The sequence below is a fragment of the Oncorhynchus keta genome, chromosome 28, assembly GCF_023373465.1.
Source record: "Oncorhynchus keta strain PuntledgeMale-10-30-2019 chromosome 28, Oket_V2, whole genome shotgun sequence".
Classification (NCBI taxonomy): domain Eukaryota; kingdom Metazoa; phylum Chordata; class Actinopteri; order Salmoniformes; family Salmonidae; genus Oncorhynchus; species Oncorhynchus keta.
Window position 1 is genome coordinate 28,645,704 of NC_068448.1, and position 18,729 is coordinate 28,664,432.

The 18,729-nt window shown below is 41.3% G+C and overlaps 1 protein-coding gene and 1 pseudogene across 1 annotated transcript; one reads left to right on the plus strand and one right to left on the minus strand.

Annotated features, from left to right (window-relative positions):
- Nucleotides 1–1,593: 1,593 nt before the first annotated feature.
- Nucleotides 1,594–10,482, minus strand: LOC118360571 (deleted in malignant brain tumors 1 protein-like). The gene is made up of 12 exons (XM_035739812.2): nucleotides 10,427–10,482; nucleotides 9,901–9,942; nucleotides 9,172–9,498; nucleotides 8,969–8,992; nucleotides 8,530–8,847; nucleotides 7,912–8,241; nucleotides 7,683–7,694; nucleotides 7,273–7,587; nucleotides 3,240–3,281; nucleotides 2,827–3,144; nucleotides 2,651–2,695; nucleotides 1,594–2,330 (listed from the first exon to the last, which is right to left on the minus strand). The coding sequence occupies exons 1-12, from the start codon at nucleotides 10,473–10,475 to the stop codon at nucleotides 2,308–2,310; spliced, it is 1,845 nt and encodes a 614-aa protein (XP_035595705.1). The 5' UTR covers nucleotides 10,476–10,482; the 3' UTR covers nucleotides 1,594–2,307.
- A 1,302-nt stretch (nucleotides 10,483–11,784) lies between these two features.
- LOC118360974 (UDP-glucuronosyltransferase 2C1-like) lies at nucleotides 11,785–18,323 on the plus strand (annotated as a pseudogene).
- The last annotated feature ends 406 nt before the right edge of the window (nucleotides 18,324–18,729 follow it).

Sequence of the window (18,729 nt, forward strand, 5' to 3'; positions counted from 1 at the left end):
CTCATGGTCTGAGAGACTTTAGCTGCCTTTTGACAAGTGGGATGCCATGTGACATTTACTGAGGAGTGGCTTCTGTCTGGCCACTGTACCATAAAGGCCAGATTGGTGGAGAGATGGTTGTCCTTCTGGAACGGTCTCCCATCTCCACAGAAGAATTAAAAACAACTATTGAAAACGTTTTGCTCCTGAATGTCATTTTGAAGACTGTTGGGATTTTAAATCTTGCATTATTCAAATAATACTTATTGCAATTGTACATAATGTATTGTTTGGAAAAAGAACAACAAAGAAAGAAACAATACAATTAATGTGCAGGTGAGTTCAAAAGAGGGACTTTACATCAAATCTCCTCATAGTGCAGATATTAATGGCGTGTGCAACACCATTTCCCCCACATATTTTATTCAAATAATTCAAATAATACACCTAGATTTAGCTTTTAAGTAAAACTTACTAAATAATAATAATAAAAAACGGATTAAATGGATTTTAGCACACTTGTGTGAAACCCTATGCCATAATCTTCTACCGGGGTAACTGACACCTTTTCTAAAAACAACATATTATGAAATAACAAAAAAAGTCTCAACTGTAGCCATTTATTTCCCTTTATAGTTTATTCACCTGTTGCATGACCTTTATCCACATACAATTTTGTTTTTCAAATGTTGCTTTTTATGTCAGCATTTAGACATTGTTCTTTGGGAGGGACTAGTTACCCCCTAGTACCCTAATTATGATTACTTTTTCAAAATGTTGTTACGCTACAGCCTTATTCTAAAATTGATGAAGTATATATATTTTAATTGCAATACCCCATAGTGACAAAGAGAAAACAGGTTTTAGAAAATGTTGCTAATTTATTACAAATAAACACCAGAAATACCATATTTACATAAGTATTCAGACCCTTTGCTATGATTTCCATTGATCATCCTTGAGATGTTTCTACAACTTGATTGGAGTCCACCTGTGGTAAATTCAATTGATTGGGCATGATTTGGAAAGGCACACTTCTGTCTATATAAGGTCCCACAGTTGGCAGTGCATGTCAGAGCAAAAACCAAGCCATGAGGTCGAAGCAATTGTCAGTAGAGCTCCAAGACAGGATTGTGTAGAGGCAATCTGGTGAAGGGTACCAAAAAAATTCTGCAGCATTGAAGGTCCCCAAGAACACAGTGGCCTCCATCATTCTTAAATGGAATAAGTTTGGAACCACCAAGACTCTTCCTAGAGCTGGCAGCCCGGGAAAACTGAGCAATCGGGGGAGAAGGGCCTTGGTCAGGGAGGTGACCAAGAATCCGATGGCCACTCTGACAGACGCCTCACAAGTCTTCAACTTGCAGTTTCATTAAATAGCACCCGCAAAACACCAGTCTCAAAAGTCAACAGTGAAGTGGCGACTCCGGGATGCTGGCATTCTAGTTAAAAAGGTTAAATACTTGTTTTGTTTTTTAATCTAACAATGACCTATTGTTGCTCTCTATTGCTAGAGAAGATGGAGAGGAACTTAGCATGTTAACTTACTCTTATGTGCACTCTTATGTGAATATATAGGTAAAATTCCAAATTATTTTGAAGAACAATACAGTATTTGCTTTGATTTAATTAAAGATATTTAATGATAATTCACAATAGACTAGCTTGGGAATAGGACACACAGCATTCTACAAGTAACAGAATGTCCTAACCATGAAAGGAACCATACAGTGTTTAGTATAACCAGAAAAATGTCAACAAACTTTTAAAAGACTAAATATCATGAATTAATTTAAATTAAATCCATTAATTGAAAATTTCCCAATGTTTTCTGATTTTTGGGGGAATTTAATTTAGTTCATATACTGATTTGTTAGTTAAAGCATGTGAACACTATACAAACCAATTTCAAAACCTTATGCATATTCATCTTACAGGTCATGTGATTGCACTTGAACAGTATTTGAGTTCAAATTCAGAAGGCCTTTGGTGCTTGGCTGGCCTAGGTTGTTTTCACCTTCTCGGTCCTGCAACTGTGACACAGGATCTTCTTGGCATTGTGTCATTATTGATGGCCATTGTGAATGATACATGAGGCAGAATTTGAAATGGTTCTACCCCACTTTCTTGCAGAAAGCAAGAATTTCCCCTGGCTGGAAATGAATTGTTACGCACTATGGTTTACCACACTGTATTTTTAGAAGTGTGTTTCATTTGCACAGCAGCATGTACCAGCTGGAGAGAGTTGATGACAAATAGAATTAGAACGTACATACAGTGTCTATGGTTAATACTCCTAGACTGTACAGATGAAAGATCTATATGCTTTCAGAAACCTCCGGAACCAGAACCTAAAAATAGAAAACAATCAAATATTGACACATATGCTATGATTTGTTTCACACAGACTTTTACGCAACATCTAGGTATTTGCTAACACTAACTTTTGGACTGGTTTCTGCTTAAAGCCCCTCACATTTTCTGATGACATTTTTTTAAAGGATGACTGTTCTTTTGTGTGTATCAGGGGTTGGCATAAGTGTTATGTTCAATTACATTACACACAATCAATCAAACATTTATTTTGGGGTGCAATTAGGGTTGAAGATGTCAAAAGTTGGATATGAATTGAATCTGACCCACTGGAATGATGAATAAGGATGTAACTTACCCTGGGTCCATGATGAGTTGAATGGCTGGATGCCTCCAGAAGGACCTGTCAGTGTCAATGAACAGAATATTCAGTTACATTTATTGTCTTGGAGTTACAGTGGTGATGTTAGTACTGTTACCAACATAGACAATATCATGATATCTAAACTTCATGTCATTAAACAGTAATCTTACCAGCGCAGGTAACTCCTGCATCTTCATAGTGGACACAGTTATGGTTCCCCAGTCCACTGTGGGGACACTGCAGCAAAGAGTCTTCAGAGCCAGAACAAGCCAGGTCATCCAGAGAGATGGAGTCACTTCCTTCTCCAAACTCTGCAGATCTAAAGGCCTCTTGAGCTTCTCCACAGCCCAACTCTCTGCACACCACCTGGGCATCCCTCAGATCCCACCAATCATCACACACTGTACCCCACTGGCCAAAGTGGAACACCTCCACTCTACCAGAGCAGTTGTTGGTGCCGTTGACCAGACGCACTCTGGAAGTGCTATCTGTAAAATACAAGAAAAGCTGTGAAGATTAACAGATACTGGGATTGTTGTTGAGTTGAAAACTTTGTAGATGGAATATGAAGAGAATACATTACCGTAGGTCCATGTGGAGCTTTGCTCGATGTTCTCTGTAGGACCTGTAAAAAAGATACAGTACCTGTCTGAACTCCATTTACTACGTTTTCTGATTTATTCAAATAAAACCTTTTTTTTAAAAATGTTTTAATTTTACCCCATTTTTCTCCCCAATTTCATGTTGTAGTAGTTATTATCTTGTCTCATCGCTACAACTCTCATCGCTACAACTCCTGTACGGGCTCGGGAGAGACGAAGGTCGAAAGCCATGCATCCTCCGAAACACAACCCCACCCGCACTGCTTCTTTAACACAGCACGCATGTAACGATCAATTACATATGTGTACATATGTTTCATGAATTTTGCATGGGTATTGCAAGGAACAAATACAGGCCCTCTATGCACATATTGATAAACAAGATCCAAAATTGGCAGTGGGATTTATGTCCATGAGAAATTGTTTTGTTTATATGAATTCAAATCAAGTGAAATTGAATTTTTCAAGTGCCGAATGAATTTGGGGGCGTGCTCTGTCCTCCTTTTCCTGTTGTCCACAATCATCTTCTTTGTCTTGATCACGTTGAGGGAGAGGTTGTTGTCCTTGCACCACACGGTCAAGTCTCTGACCTCTCTATAGGCTGTCTCATCGTTGTCGATGATCAGGCCTACCACTCTTGTGTCATCAGCAAACGTAATGATGGTGTTGGAGTCGTGCCTGGCCGTGCAGTCATGAGTGAATAGGGAGTACAGGAGGGGACTGAGCACACACCCCTGAGTTGCCCCCGTGTTGAGGATCAGCGTGGCGGATGTGTTGTTACCGACCCTTACCACCTGGGGGCGACCCGTCAAGAAGTCCAGGATCCAGTTGCAGAGGGAGGTGTTTAGTCCCAGGGTATTTAGTTTAGTGATGAACTTTGAGGGCACTATGGTGTTGAACGCTGAGCTGTAGTCAATGAATAGCATTCCCACATAGGTGTTCCTTTTGTGCAGGTGGGAAAGGGCAGTGTGGAGTGCAGTAGAGATGTTCACATCTGTGGATCTGTTGGTGCGGTATGCAAATTGGAGTGGGTCTAGGGTTTCTGAGATATTGGTGTTGATGTGAACCATGAGCAGCCTTTCAAAGCATTTCATGGCTACAGACGTGAGTGCTATGGGTCGGTAGTCGTTTAGGCAGGTTACCTTAGTGTTGGGCACAGGGACTATGGTGGTCTGCTTGAAACATGTTGGTATTACAGACTCAGACAGGGAGAGGTTGAAAATGTCAGTGAAGACACTTTCCAGTTGGTCAGCGCATGCTCGGAGTACATGTCCTGGTAATCCATCTGGCCCAGCGGCCTTGTGAATGTTGACCGTTTAAAGATCTTACTCACATCGGCTGCAGAGAGCGTGATCACACAGTCGTCCGGAACAGCTGATGTTCTCATGCATGTTTCAGTGTTACTTGCCTCGAAGTGAGCATAGAAGTTATTTAGCTCGTCTGTAAGGCTTGCGTCACTGGGCAGCTCTCGTCTGTGCTTCCCTTTGTAGCCTGTAATAGTTTGCAAGCCCTGCCACATCTGACGAGCGTCGGAGCCGGTGTAGTACGATTCAATGTTATTCCTGTATTGACGCTTTGCCTGTTTGATGGTTCGTCGTAGGGCATAGCAGGATTTATTATAAGCCTCTAGGTTAGAGTCCTGCTCCTTGAAAGAGGAAGCTCTACCCTTTAGCTCAGTGCAAATGTTGCCTGTAACCCATGGCTTCTGGTTGGGGTATGTACGTACAGTCACTGTGGGGATGACGTCCTCGATGCACTTATTGATAAAGCTACTGCCTGATGTGGTGTACTCCTCAATGCCATCAGAAGTATCCCGGAACATATTCCAGCCTGTGCTAGAAAAACAGTCCTGACCGAGTCACTGGTGCGTCCTGCTTTAATTTTGCTTGTAAGCAGGAATCAGGAGGATAGAGTTATGATCAGATTTGCCAAATGGAGGGCGAGGGAGAGCTTTGTATGCGTCTCTGTGTGCGGAGTAAAGATGGTCTATAATTGTTTTCCCTCTGGCTGCACATTTAACATGTTGATAGAAATTAGGTAAAACTGTTTAATGTTTCCCTGCATTAAAGTCCCCGGCCACTAGGAGCGCCGGTTCTGGATGAGCATAGTCCTGTTTGCTTACGGCGGAATACAGCTCACTGAGTGCGGTTTTAGTGCCAGCATCAGTCTGTGGTGGTATGTAGACAGCTACAAAAAATACAGATGAAAACTCTCTAGGTAGATAGTGTGGTCTACAGCTTATCATGAGATATTCCACCTCAGGCGAGCAAAACCTTGAGACTTCCTTAGTATTGTGCACCAGCTGTTGTTTACATAAATTCATAGGCTCCTGCCCCGTGTCTTACCAGAGGCTGCTGTTCTGTTCTGCCGATAGAGTTTATAACCTGCCAGCTGTATGTTCTTAATATCGTCGTTCAGCCACGACTGGGTGAAACACAAGATAATACCGTTTTTAATGTCCTGCTGGTAGGATATACATGCTTTCAGTTCATCCCATTTATTTTCCAGCGATTGAACGTTAGCTAGCAGAACAGAAGGCAAGGGCAGATTAGCCACTCGTTGACTGATCCTCACAAGATATCCCAATCTCTTTTTGCAAAACCTACGTTTCCTTTTCCATCAAATCACGGGGCTCTGGGCCTGGTTGGGCGTCCGTAGTATATCCCTCGCGTCCGACTCATTGAAGAAGAACTTCTCGTCCAACTTGAGGTGAGTAATCCCAGTTCTGATTTCCAGAAGCTCTTTTCGGTCATAAGAGACGGGAGCAGCAACACTATGTACAAAATAAGTTACGAACAACGCGAAAAGACAAACAAAATAGCATGGTTGGTTAAGAGCCGATAAGATGGCAGCCCTACCCTCTGGCGCCATCTTCCTTTAGAGTTAACAGTGTAAATGTGACGCACACAATTAATCACAAACTGATTTTGGTGTACAATAAGTTTTGATGACTCACATAAATTGGATATAAATTGAATGTGACCCACTAGAATATTGAATAAGAGTTTAACATACCCTGGGTCCATGATGCGGTAAATGGCTGTATACATTTTACATTGGTTTTGCATAAATCATAGTTCTATAAAGGCAAAGGCAAAAGACGGCAACCTTGCCTGGTTCCTCTGCTCTGAAGGAATCATTTTGATAGGACATCATTCGTGAATATGGCATTTGTTTTTTCATGAATGGTTTTGATCCAGTTAATAAAGTAAGACCCCATATTAGATTGATCCGATATTGCAAAAAGAAAATAAGAAGGTCCACACTGAGTTAAATGGCTGGATATCTCCAGAAGGACCTGTCATAGAATTAGGTTTTTCATCTATTTTGGTGTTACAGTGACACTAGTACTGTTAACAACTTATACAATATCATGATGTCTGAACTTCATTCCACCAAACATGTATCTTATCAGTGTAGGTCTTCATAGTGGGAACAGTTTTGGATCCCCAGTCCAATGTGGGGACACTGCAGCAAAGAGTCTTCAGAGCCAGAACAGGCATCCATCTGATCCCAGTCATCATCACACACTGTACCACATTTGCCAGAGTGGAACACCTTCACTCTAGTAGAGTACCGGTAGTTGTTGGGGCTGTTGACTATACGCACTTCAAAGATGCCATCTTCATGGTAAAGGTAACACATATATTTACTTGTCTTTGACTATGTTTACATGCACACAATACTAAGATTAATATAATAGTTTGATTAAAATGTTAAGATGCTTTGCAAGAATGATCACCCTTACACTCTGGTTTATATAGACACATCTGATAATCCTGACGGGACTTTGGAAAATGCAGAAATCGCCAATCAAAATAAAAGTTCCATCACAGTGACCATATTATTTTTGGGAAGCCTATTTGATCTGAGTTTGGACATATAAACTATTTCTAAGATGCACACTTTCATATTTTCCGAACATACTTTACTCGTGCCAAAGAGCGAGTCTGGCGCTGCTCGTGATAGCACATGCACAGATGAAACAACCCTATTTTCCCCAACCTTTCTTACCTGCACAGATGACTCCTGCATCCTCATTATGGTCACAGTTGTGTACCCCTGGTTCACTTCCGATGCAGTCTTGTAATGATTTCTCTGTGCCCTCACACGATACATCATCCAGAGTGATGGGTCCTGAGCCCTGACCAAAACAGGCTCTACCTGGGGCTTCCTGGGCCATCCCACAGCTCAGTGCTTGACACACCACCTGGGCATCCTTCAGATCCCAGTCATCATCACACACTGTACCCCACTGGCCAGAGTGGAACACCTCCACTCTACCAGAACAGTTGTTGGAGCCACCGGCCAAGCGAATTGAAGGTCCAGCTTTGATAGGTAAATAATCAGTTTTAATGTTAACAAATTGATGCATCAGGCTGTGGAGATTATTGTGTAGTGTGCAGACAAATTAATGTACTCACTCTGGTGTGATCCTGCAATCCATAGGGAGGAACATGAAAAACAAAGAGTTGTTGCATATACTGTATGTTACCGTGAACCGCGTTATTAATAAATAAAGCTAACTGTGCCTTAAATGAGCTGAAATTTGTAGTAGCTGTTTAGATAAAACTCAACCGAAGATTACAGTTTTGCCCATAAACTACTTTCAGGGTCAGGAACCATCTAACAGAACTTCCCCTTTAATCTCACCTGAGCAGACCACACTCGCATCCTCAGGATGCATGCAGTTATGCTGACCTATCGCCTCAGAGGGGCAGTCAAAGAGAGTGCCTTCTGTGCCAACACAGGCTATGTTGTCCAGCAGAATGGGAATGCCAACTCCCATACCAAACCAGGCCTGTCCGGGGGCATCCATAGCCCACCCACAGCTGAGCTGTCTGCAGACCACGTCAGCGTCGCTCACGTCCCAGTCATCATCACACACCGTACCCCACTGCCCCGCATAATACACTTCCACCCTCCCTGAACACTGATCAGGACCATCCACCAGCCGGATCAACGGGCCATCATCTGGGACCACTGGAGAGAAGAGTACATTATTTTAGGTAGTCTCAAGGCTTGGTTCCTCAGTGCAGTATATGTTTTCTTTGTAAGGACCATTCATATTGTGAATTTGAAGTTTTATGGAATTTATCTGACTGTTTCTATTTGGGTCCTCTTGTTCTTGAATTGAATGTGAGGAAAATATTAAATAATGAAAAGGTGCGTGAGATATTGTGAAAAACAGGTATTTAATTCTCCTTAATTAATCTCAACATTAACTATTTTATTCAATTGAGCTTACTGCATTTGTAGGCTTAGACTTACCCATCATGCAAGTTACACTGGCATCTTCATCATGGCCACAGTTATGGTTTCCTATCCCTCCTGAGTTGCATTCCAGTAAAGATCCCTCACTTCCCATGCATGCCACATCGTCCAATAGGATTGAGCCACTCCCCTCACCAAAGTAAGCCTGGTGAGGAGCCTCTGTGGCTGGTCCACAGCTCAGCTCCCTACATACAACTTGGGCATCTAGGAAACCCCAATTATCATCACAGACTGTCCCCCAACTCCCATCATGGTAGACCTCCACCCTTCCAGAGCAGTGATTGGGACCATCAACTATGCGCACTGTCAAGCCAGCTGTTAAAAGGAAGGGAAAGTGAGAAACACATTACGGCCATTAACGTTTTGTTTTTCAAATACGTATTATGACTTGTTCTGCAACTGAAACATAAAGTAAGGAATACTTTTTTTTACTCACAATGGGAGTCTGAAGGGGATTGACCTGATAGATGAGAGAGAGAGAGAGAGAGAGAGAGAGAGAGAGAGAGAGAGAGAGAGAGAGAGGGAGAGACAGCGAAAGAGAGAAATGGTAGCATTAAACAAGCCCCTAGTTAAAGTTTGTAGTTTAGATGCATCTTTATAGCAAATTCAACCACACTTATAGCAAATTCAACCACTCACCTGACTGACCCTCACATATCACTCCTGCATCCTCAAAGTGTCCACAGTTGTGTGACCCCAGTCCATCTGAGCTGCAGCTAAGCAGTGACTCTTCATTCCCAGAACATTCCACATCATCTAGCCAGATCTCCCCCTTACCCCCGCCAAAGTGGGCCTGGTCCAGGGCCTTCTGGGCTGCCCCACAACCGAGTGCTCTACACACTACCTTGGCATCCAGCAGGTCCCAGTTGTCATCACACACTGTACCCCACTGGCCTGCATAGTACACCTCCACCCTGCCAGAGCAGTTGTATGGGCCATCCACTAAACGTACTCCTCCAGCACTGACTGAGGCAAATAGAAAATAATTGTTTCGTTAAGTCCCACGTTAAGGGCTCTATTCAATCTGTATCGCTGAAGCATTACAGATTGTGCACTAGAAATGTAAAGATAATTTCCGATTCAGCCGACATATGCAGTGTTTACAGTAAATGCAGTCTCAGCTAATGCGGAAACATTACCTTTAAAATTTAATCACGCTGTAATGCTGAACTACCGCAATACGGATTGAATAGAGCCCTATTTAGACACTGAGTATTTATATGATAGTCACACAAAGAGGTACTTTAACTACAGTGTATGACTGACATCATGTAATTAAAAGTATTTATGGAGATTAAACTTGCCAACAAACTCAATAACAGAACTTATTAGAAGTCTATGGTCTCAGTGCTTCATTATTATACTTACGTCTGTCTAGAACTCGAGATGCTCCTTCATTAGAGCAAACAACTACATGAGAGGAACATAATGATGAAACATACAATAAGTTAAAGATGTTATATTTTATAGCCTTGTCAAAGGTTATGTGTGTGTGAGAGTTGATAGGAGGTGGACACGGATGTGTTTCAGTCCTTATTTGCTATTAGTTAACAGATTAATTGGAAAACAAATTAGACCAGGATATTAGTAGTCATATACTTCACAGTGCTGTTTCTGAACTTTCGCAAATCAATATGGCATTTATACAATGAAAATGTTAGTGAGCAGAGTCACCATTGTGGATTTACTCAATAATATTAAATAAATAATGATTTGCAGAGAACCTTGCACAAAACTACTATATGAAATCCTAGAGCCCTGTGTAGTACACAAAATATGAATTGTGTTTTAAGTATTTTGTAAAACACACTACTTGTTAACATGGGACAAACATTTTCATATATAGTTAACATAAATATTAATGTATGGTATTGTTAAAATACAATTTGCTCACCTGCAATCACAAATGCTAGGTACCACTTGCACTTGGGTGTAAGATTCATGATCAAAGTTGAGAATGTCATGTATGAGCCCTTTTATAGCCATGTTTTGTTACCTTTTGTTGTGTGTCACCTGATTTCCTCAAAGAGGAAAACCGATATCTAACAAAAGGTGGCATTTATGTATCACTGAATACATATTATATAACACCAGTGAAGACTACCATTTGAAAAGAAACCACATAAAGGTATCTTTTCTGGGAATAAGAGTAACACGCCATTTATCAAAACAGAATACAAGCTTTCTGTGCTGGTTGCTTTATTGATTTTAGGCTCTGATTATAGGAGAGCTCAACAATGAGGGGACAGATTTTAACAGCTAAATGAAAGTTGTCGGGTTATTTAATAGCACGTGAGAATATCAGGCATGGGCTGACACCAGCTCCGTGATAGAAAGTATTTTGAGAAAATAGAATGTATGTATTTGGGTAGTAGTTGTTTCAGAACCATATTAAAATGTTCCAGGTGCTTTCCTCTTCCCACTTTCAATTCCCTGGGGGGGGGTAGGCCTGTTTCATGATAGGTAGTGGGATGGGGTCAATTTTAACAAGCTAACTTAGAAACAAAACATATCCTGGTTAGTTTTAATTTTGCCCATGTAAACTAACCTACTAGGACATTATGATCCAACTCAGGATTTGCTGGTTCACTTAGTGGGCTTAGCCTCTGACCAGTTTCCCAGTAACTTTGACAAGTTTGCTCATCTCAAATAGTAAACATTCAAAGATTTTGACAGAATTATTGTTCTGTGATAAACTCTCCATATACATTGATGTAATAATGTGATGTATGCCCCTCTCGTATTCAAAATGTTAAACTTAGACAACATTAATTTAGCTCATTACAAACGCCAAGAAAATAATTTCAGTGTGATGCATCAGTATATCAATGGGTTAAACCTATAGGACACTTTCTATTCACTAAGGACTAAATCTTAAATTGGGATACAGGCACATGCATTATGTAAATGAGAGACTAAAGCAGGAACAATGTGAGTGGATTTGGCCTAGAAGACATGACCACAATACTATAAATCCCCTTTAGAGGTCATACAACTGCTAATGCTCTTACTATTGGTTTTCAAACAATATTTAGGCCTAATTATAATGAATGAATATGCTTGTAAATCTCATATCTTGCACTTTTAAAGAGCATTGTCTTTGGGTTATGAGAGGCTCAATCAGTGTGAATGAATTTAGCATAATCCCCTCTGCATAATCTGTTTTTGAAGCAGACATTGAATTTCAGAACAAATGCTTCAGAAGAGGCACCCGTCTCTCTCTCGCTCTGCTTTAGCACAGACCACGTCGGAAATCTAGGTCAAAGTTCATTTGTACTTTTCTTGCGGTGTGCTAAATTGCATCGTATATGTTTGTTGTAGTAGTCTCTGAAAACCCTAGATAAGCAGAAAGAAATGTATTCACCCACGGAGAAGTGAAGAAACAGCCTGGCGTTTATTTTCCATCGCCTTGGAAATATTCAAACAATTTTTACGAAGTGCTCTCATACCCAAAGGGGTTCTTTGGGGCCACTTACAGGGTACTCATCATATCTTCAGACTCAAGGTAAATTGTGACGTGGAAACAACGTTGATTGAACATGTTTTTGCTCAGTGGGATGTTTTTTCCCAAAATGTTATGTCTTATCGTCCGTTGAATGATAATGGAAAAGGACAAGTAATTAACATTTTGAAAATTAATAGATTTGGTAGATTTTTTTTTCTCCATTATTTTGACCTCCCACATTACAATCTGAAGAAGTGTTAACTCTAACTTGTCTAGTTAAATAAAGGTTCAATTAAAAAAATAATAATAACAAAGCCTATTAGCTAGAAAGGTAACCACAAACTAGGGCTGAGACATTATGGAATTTAGGGTAACGATTAACGTTAACTGTCATGCAAATGGTCACATTTATTATCATAATTTTACTTTTTGTTGATGTTTTTTGTTGTTTATTGCTTGCAATGCATCATAAAATGGATGGCTCTCCCTTCAGCAAAATATATTTTATCAAAACCCTCCATGAACACTGGAAAAAGTAACCTCCAATATACCCTAAATAATAATTAAAACAAAGTGGATAGCAGAGAACACGAGTTCCCTTTACCCTCATTTCTTGGACAGACCAGAGCCTTATTTATGCAGTTTTAGAAACTTTTATTTGTCCTGTAAGCGTTACATGGCAACGCAGGAATTTTGATAGCGCACAGGGCAGCGGGCCACAAGGTTGTGGGTTCGTAGACTACTGTGGACAGGAGTTGGAGTGGAAATACCTCCTTTATAGTAAAAGTATTGCATTCATCTATCATCGTATTTGCAGGTTCGAGAAAAAAATAGCCTTTTATAGCTATAAAAATAGCCATCTTCGCTCTCTCCTTCTCAAACTGAACAGAACATAGGCTATAGGCTAGTCTGCGCGCAAGATTGGACATGACCAAATCAACATCAACAAAAATCAGAAGAAGCTTTTGACTCTGCTCCTGAACTGATAAGGTAGGCATACACAGCACAGCCATTGTTTAGGCAGCACACAAAAGAGCAGGCTGGGGCTCAGGGTTGGAATATCCATTACAGTGTGTAATGCAGCCTAGTTCTTTACTTTATTTTTTATTTCACCTTTTTTTTTTTACCAGGTAGACCAGTTGAGAACAAGTTTTCATTTACAACTGCGCCCTGTCCAAGATAAAGCAAAGCAGTGTGACAAAAACAACACAGAGTTACACATGGGATAAACAATTGTACAGTCAATAACACTATAGGAAAAATCTGTACAAGCTGTACAGCTGCAGCGGTCAGTAAGCTGCACTGACAACTGACGCTTAAAGTTAGTGAGGGAGATAGAAGTCTCCAACTTCAGTGATTTTTGCAATTCATTCCAGTCATTGGCAGCAAAGAACTGGAAGGAAAGGCGGCCAAATGAGGTGTTGGCTTTGGGGATAACCAGTGAAATATACCTGCTGGAGTGCGTGCTACGGGTGGGCATTGCTATGGTGACCAGTGAGCTGAGATAAGGCGGCACTTTACCTAGCAGAGACTTATAGATGACCTGGAGCCAGTGGGTTTGGTGACAAACATGTTGCGAGGACCAGCCAATGAGAGATAGACTGCATCCAATTTGCTGAGTAGAGTGTTGGAGGCTATTTTGCTGTAAATGACATCACCAAAGTGAAGGATCGATAGGATAGTCAGTTTTACGAGGGTATGTTTGGCAGCATGTGTGAAGGTTGTATTTACACCAACCCAGAAGCTATCTTAGAAATATAACTTTGCTCTGTGCTTCTCTGTGCATGCACTTCGTAGCAATGGATTATTTTATTGAGACCACACGAAATAGCATATAGGCGGACACTTGATATTGCACGTGTAACAGATGTGAAACGGCTAGCTTAGTTAGCGGTGCGTGCTAAATAGCGTTTCAATCGGTGACATCACTTGTTCTGAGACCTTGAAGTAGTAGTTCCCCTTGCTCTGCAAGGGCCGTGGCTTTTGTGGAGCGATGGGTAACGATGCTTCGTGGGTGACTGTTGTTGATGTGTGCAGAGGGTCCCTGGTTCACGCCCGGGTATGGGCGAGGGGACGGTCTAAAGTTATACTGTTACATTGATGCTGTTGACCCGGATCACTGGTTGCTGCGGAAAAAGGAGGTCAAAAGGGGGGTGAGTGTAACGGATGTGAAACGGCTAGCTTAGTTAGCAGTGCGCGCTAAATAGCGTTTCAATCGGTGACGTCACTTGCTCTGAGACCTTGAAGTAGTAGTTCCCCTTGCTCTGCAAGGGCCGCGGCTTTTGTGGAGCGATGGGTAACGATGCTTCGTGGGTGACAGTTGTTGATGTGTGCAGAGGAGCCCGGGTATGGGCGAGGGGACGGTCTAAAATTATACTGTTACACACGCCCAGCCGAGAATCATAGATGAGCGGCGGCACCAGGCATACATCGATATATAGCCTAATAAGAAATGAATTATAAAACACTGAAAAATATAGAAACGTAATCAATTACAAATTACATGGCTCTCCCCTGGACTAGATTAAAATATATATATACTAAACCCTCCCCTTGACCAAAATTGGAAAAAAATTACCCTCCCCCATTTTCCTCCAGGTAATCATTCTGTAAATGCCGATCCTTCCCTTAGCAATGTGTTGGGAAAAATGAATGTCCAAGTCAAAAAACCTTACGAGCAGCCAGCGTAAAAAAATAAGTTTCGTTAAACACTTTTTTGTTACTACATGATTCCATATGTGTTATTTCATAGTTGATGTCATCACTATTATTCTACAACGTAGAAAATAGTAAAAATAAAGAAAAGCACATGAATGAGTAGCTGTGTCCAAACTTTTGACTGGTACTGTATATAAGTCTGTATATAAGTCTTTCTGACAGAATATTAGAAGGTGAAATAACGTTTTTGGTTTTTGTGTGACAGAATTACACTGTTCAAAAAAACACTTTTCATAGAATGACCCATGTGTAAGCTACATTCTATTTTTGTAAAATGTTGTCAAAATACTGCAACAAACTACTAACACACACACTTTTGGATTCAGGAAAAGTTGAAAGTGATATCAACAAGTGTTATCAAAATGTTATGATTTTCTGTAAATGAGTAACAGAAAGGACCTGTACATAAGATCCTCAAGCTTAATCAGTAGCATGAATTTACTTGAACCGAGAATTGGTTCAATAGCACATTTTGCTTTCAGTGAACTCCCAGTTTCAGAAATGTAATTTCCTCTAGAATCTTCACATTTGTCGAACACATTGCTCTTGCCTCCCTCTGATTACACTGAATGAGATCATATCTATGCACAGTGCATATCATCACACAAAAGTCCATTATCTAGTCAAAACTTGTTTGACCATGTCCATTGTGGCTCTCACAAAGGTTGGTGTCGGGTAAAGGGAGGGACCCAACTTTGGTTCAAGTGTACAACATGACTACAACTACTGCTATTCGAATACTACTCTCATATTTTTTTAATCTAAGCATGAATTATTATCAATAATGTCCTCACCTACCCACATATCTGCCTAGCCAGCTTCATATCCTCTTCTGACGGCAAGTCTTGGAGTTGCAGTAACTCAACTCTTTATCATTGGCAGTCTGAAAATATGCAACCAATACACACACAAACTATGTTATACTTGGTTAGATACAGGTAATTGACAAAATAAGGGAAACACTTGAGTAAATGAGGGATACAAAGTATGAAAGCAGGTGCTTCCACACAGGTGTGGTTCCTGAGTCAATTAAGCAATTAACATCCCATCATGCTTAGGGTCATGTATAAAACTGCTGAGCAGGCCATTATTTTGGCTACCATGGTTAAACCGCCATAGGATGACAATGCCCTCATCCACAGGGCACGAGTGGTCACTGAATGGTTTGATGAGCATGAAAATGATTTAAATCAGACGCCGTACCGGTCTCGGTCACCAGATCTCACACACAATTTAACACTTATGGGAGTTTCTAGAGTGGCGCAAGAGACATTGTTTTCCACCACCATCAACAAAACACCAAATGATGGAATTTCTCGTGGAAGAATGGTGTCGCATCCCTACCATAGAGTTCCAGACACTTGTAGAATCTATGCCAAGGTCCACTGAAGCTGTTCTGGCTTGTCGGTGGCCCAACGCCCTTATTAAGACACTTTATGTTGGTGTTTCCTTTATTTTGGAAGGTAACTGTATGTTTTAGACTATAGTCACATGAATTAATGCCTGTGTGTGTGGTGAGACGGGGTGGAAAGCAGTGGTCAATGAAAACACTTTAAAATACCGAAAGCAACCGTATTTGTTACGTTCTTTTTCCTCTACAGACAAACCATGATAGTCACTGTGGCAGCCCCACCCTGCTTCCCTCCATGTCCTGCTCTCCTCCTTCTGACCTGTCTCCTGTGGGTGTTCCCAGCTCAGAGCCAGGCTGGCAATATCCTGGTGTACCCTGTGGACGGCAGCCATTGGCTCAACATGGACATCATCCTGCGAGAGCTGGACCTGCGGGTCACATTTTAACAGTGGTCCGCTCATCCACCAGCTGGTACATCCCTGAACACGCCCGCCACTACTCCTCCATCACATTGCCTGTGCCCAGGGCCAGCAGTCTGGAAGACCCGCAGTATATGGCATCCTTCCTGAAGAGGAGCCTAGAGATATGGACACGAGAGCGCTCCATTTTGTCCTTCATCAAGTTAAAGAAAGAAAACATTCATTTGCTGGAGGCGGCCCATCGCTGCAGTGCTGAAATGGCCCGCTTAGCAATGGAGGACAAACAGTTAATGGAGAAGCTGAAGGCAGCCAATTTTGATTTAATATTGACAGATCCTGGAGTTGTATTGGGGAGTTACTTGGGTCTTCCTATTGTGCTCAATGTTCGTTGGATCACCAATGCAGAGGGACACTTTGCGATTGCACCTTCGCCACTTTCTTACATACCAACTATTGGGTCACTGGTCACAAATAAAATTCGTTTTGTCAACAAACTGAAAAACTTCTTGCATTATGGGATCTCTCTTTATATTGATTATGGCATAACAAGACCTCTATACCAGGGTCTGATCAACGAATTCATCGATCCAAACACCAATATCTATTCTCTCATTCAGGGGGCTGACCTATGGCTGAGAGTGGACGTTGTGTTCGAGTTTCCAAGCCCTACCATGCGCAGTGTGGTCTACATGGGGTCTTCCAGTGTAAGCCCTCTAAGCCTTTGCCTGCGGAGTTAGAGGCATTTGTGCAGAGCTCGGGGGGAACATGGGGTCGTGGTCATGTCTTTGGGGAGTCTGCTGGGTAGCCTCCTCCCAGAGATATCAGAGATAATTGCAGCTTCCTTCGCCCGACTGCCTCAGAAGGTGGTGTGGAGTCATACAGGAGAGAAGCCCTTTACTCTAGGCAACAACACACTGCTGGTGAACTGGCTGCCTCAGAACGACCTACTTGGCCATCCAAAAACAAGAGCCTTTGTGACACACGGGGGCACCAATGGGATCTATAAAGCCATCTACCATGGGGTTCCCATGTTAGGCCTTCCTCTCATCTTTGACCAGTTTGACAACATGCTTTGTCTAAAGGCCAGGGGTTTGGCTAAGATTCTCGAGGTGACGGACCTAGAGGTGGAACCTAGGCCTGGACAAGAGTAAGCCCTACAGAGAGAATATGCGCAGGATGTCAAAGCTCCACCGCGATACACCTCTCAAACCAATGGACAACGCCATCTTCTGGCTAGAATTGGCTATGAGGTACAAGGGTGCAGCACACTTGGGCACCGAGTCCTACAAGATGCCCTGGTATGCTTACCATAATGGGGATGTACTGGTACTTCTCCTGACTGTTGTTGTCTCTGTCCTGCTACTAACTCTAATGACTTGCAGGGTTCTAGGTAGGGCTCTTTGCCGAAAGAAAAAGGAAAAACTGCAGAACTGAAGAATTCCAGTTTTACATACTACAGTATATACAACTACGCAACTACTATATTCTACTACAACACAAATGGGCATGAAACATTGTCAAAATAACAAATGTTTTCATTAGACTAGAGGTGGTTTCAGTCATCCTCAATCATTCTATTTCTTGGAATAAAATAAAAACAGTAGTTAAGCAAATGTCAAATCAATGCAATCTGCTCAAAATGTCACATTGTTTACACCACATTTTTATTGACTTTTAAACAACTTATTTTTTTATTTGTGCAGACAAATGTACCAGCCACACATCAATGTAAATATTCACGTAAAACCACAATCTCTTTTTTGGTCAGCACAAATAAAATAATTACAAAATAACAACATACAGCAAATATGGGCAAACAATGTGATGCATTTCTTGCTTTTATGTCCAAGATTTCTGATTGGGGATTTGACTATGTTTGTGTGCTAGAGGGGAATATTTAGAACAGAGAAAAAATAAAGTGCTCCTTCCCATCTGCTGTATGGTATGTATTGACAATATCGCTCCAATTTATGACCAGTTCCATTTGCTTGCACTACACAAGAAAAATGCATTTTAAAAAGTTGCAAAGAATATAGCCTATTGAATTATCTACAGAAGGTTACAGAAGTTGTCTCATGTTTCTGGGGATCATAACTAGACATGCAATCTATTAAGGCTTAAAAACAATTAACATAGAACCTATATAATAGATACCAATTTGCAACTTTGTGTTATATTCCATTAGGGAAACATGAACAGCTGTATTGCATCGTAATACTTGCTTTAATGTGTGGTATGGCAAACTCCTCAATAACGTCAGTTGG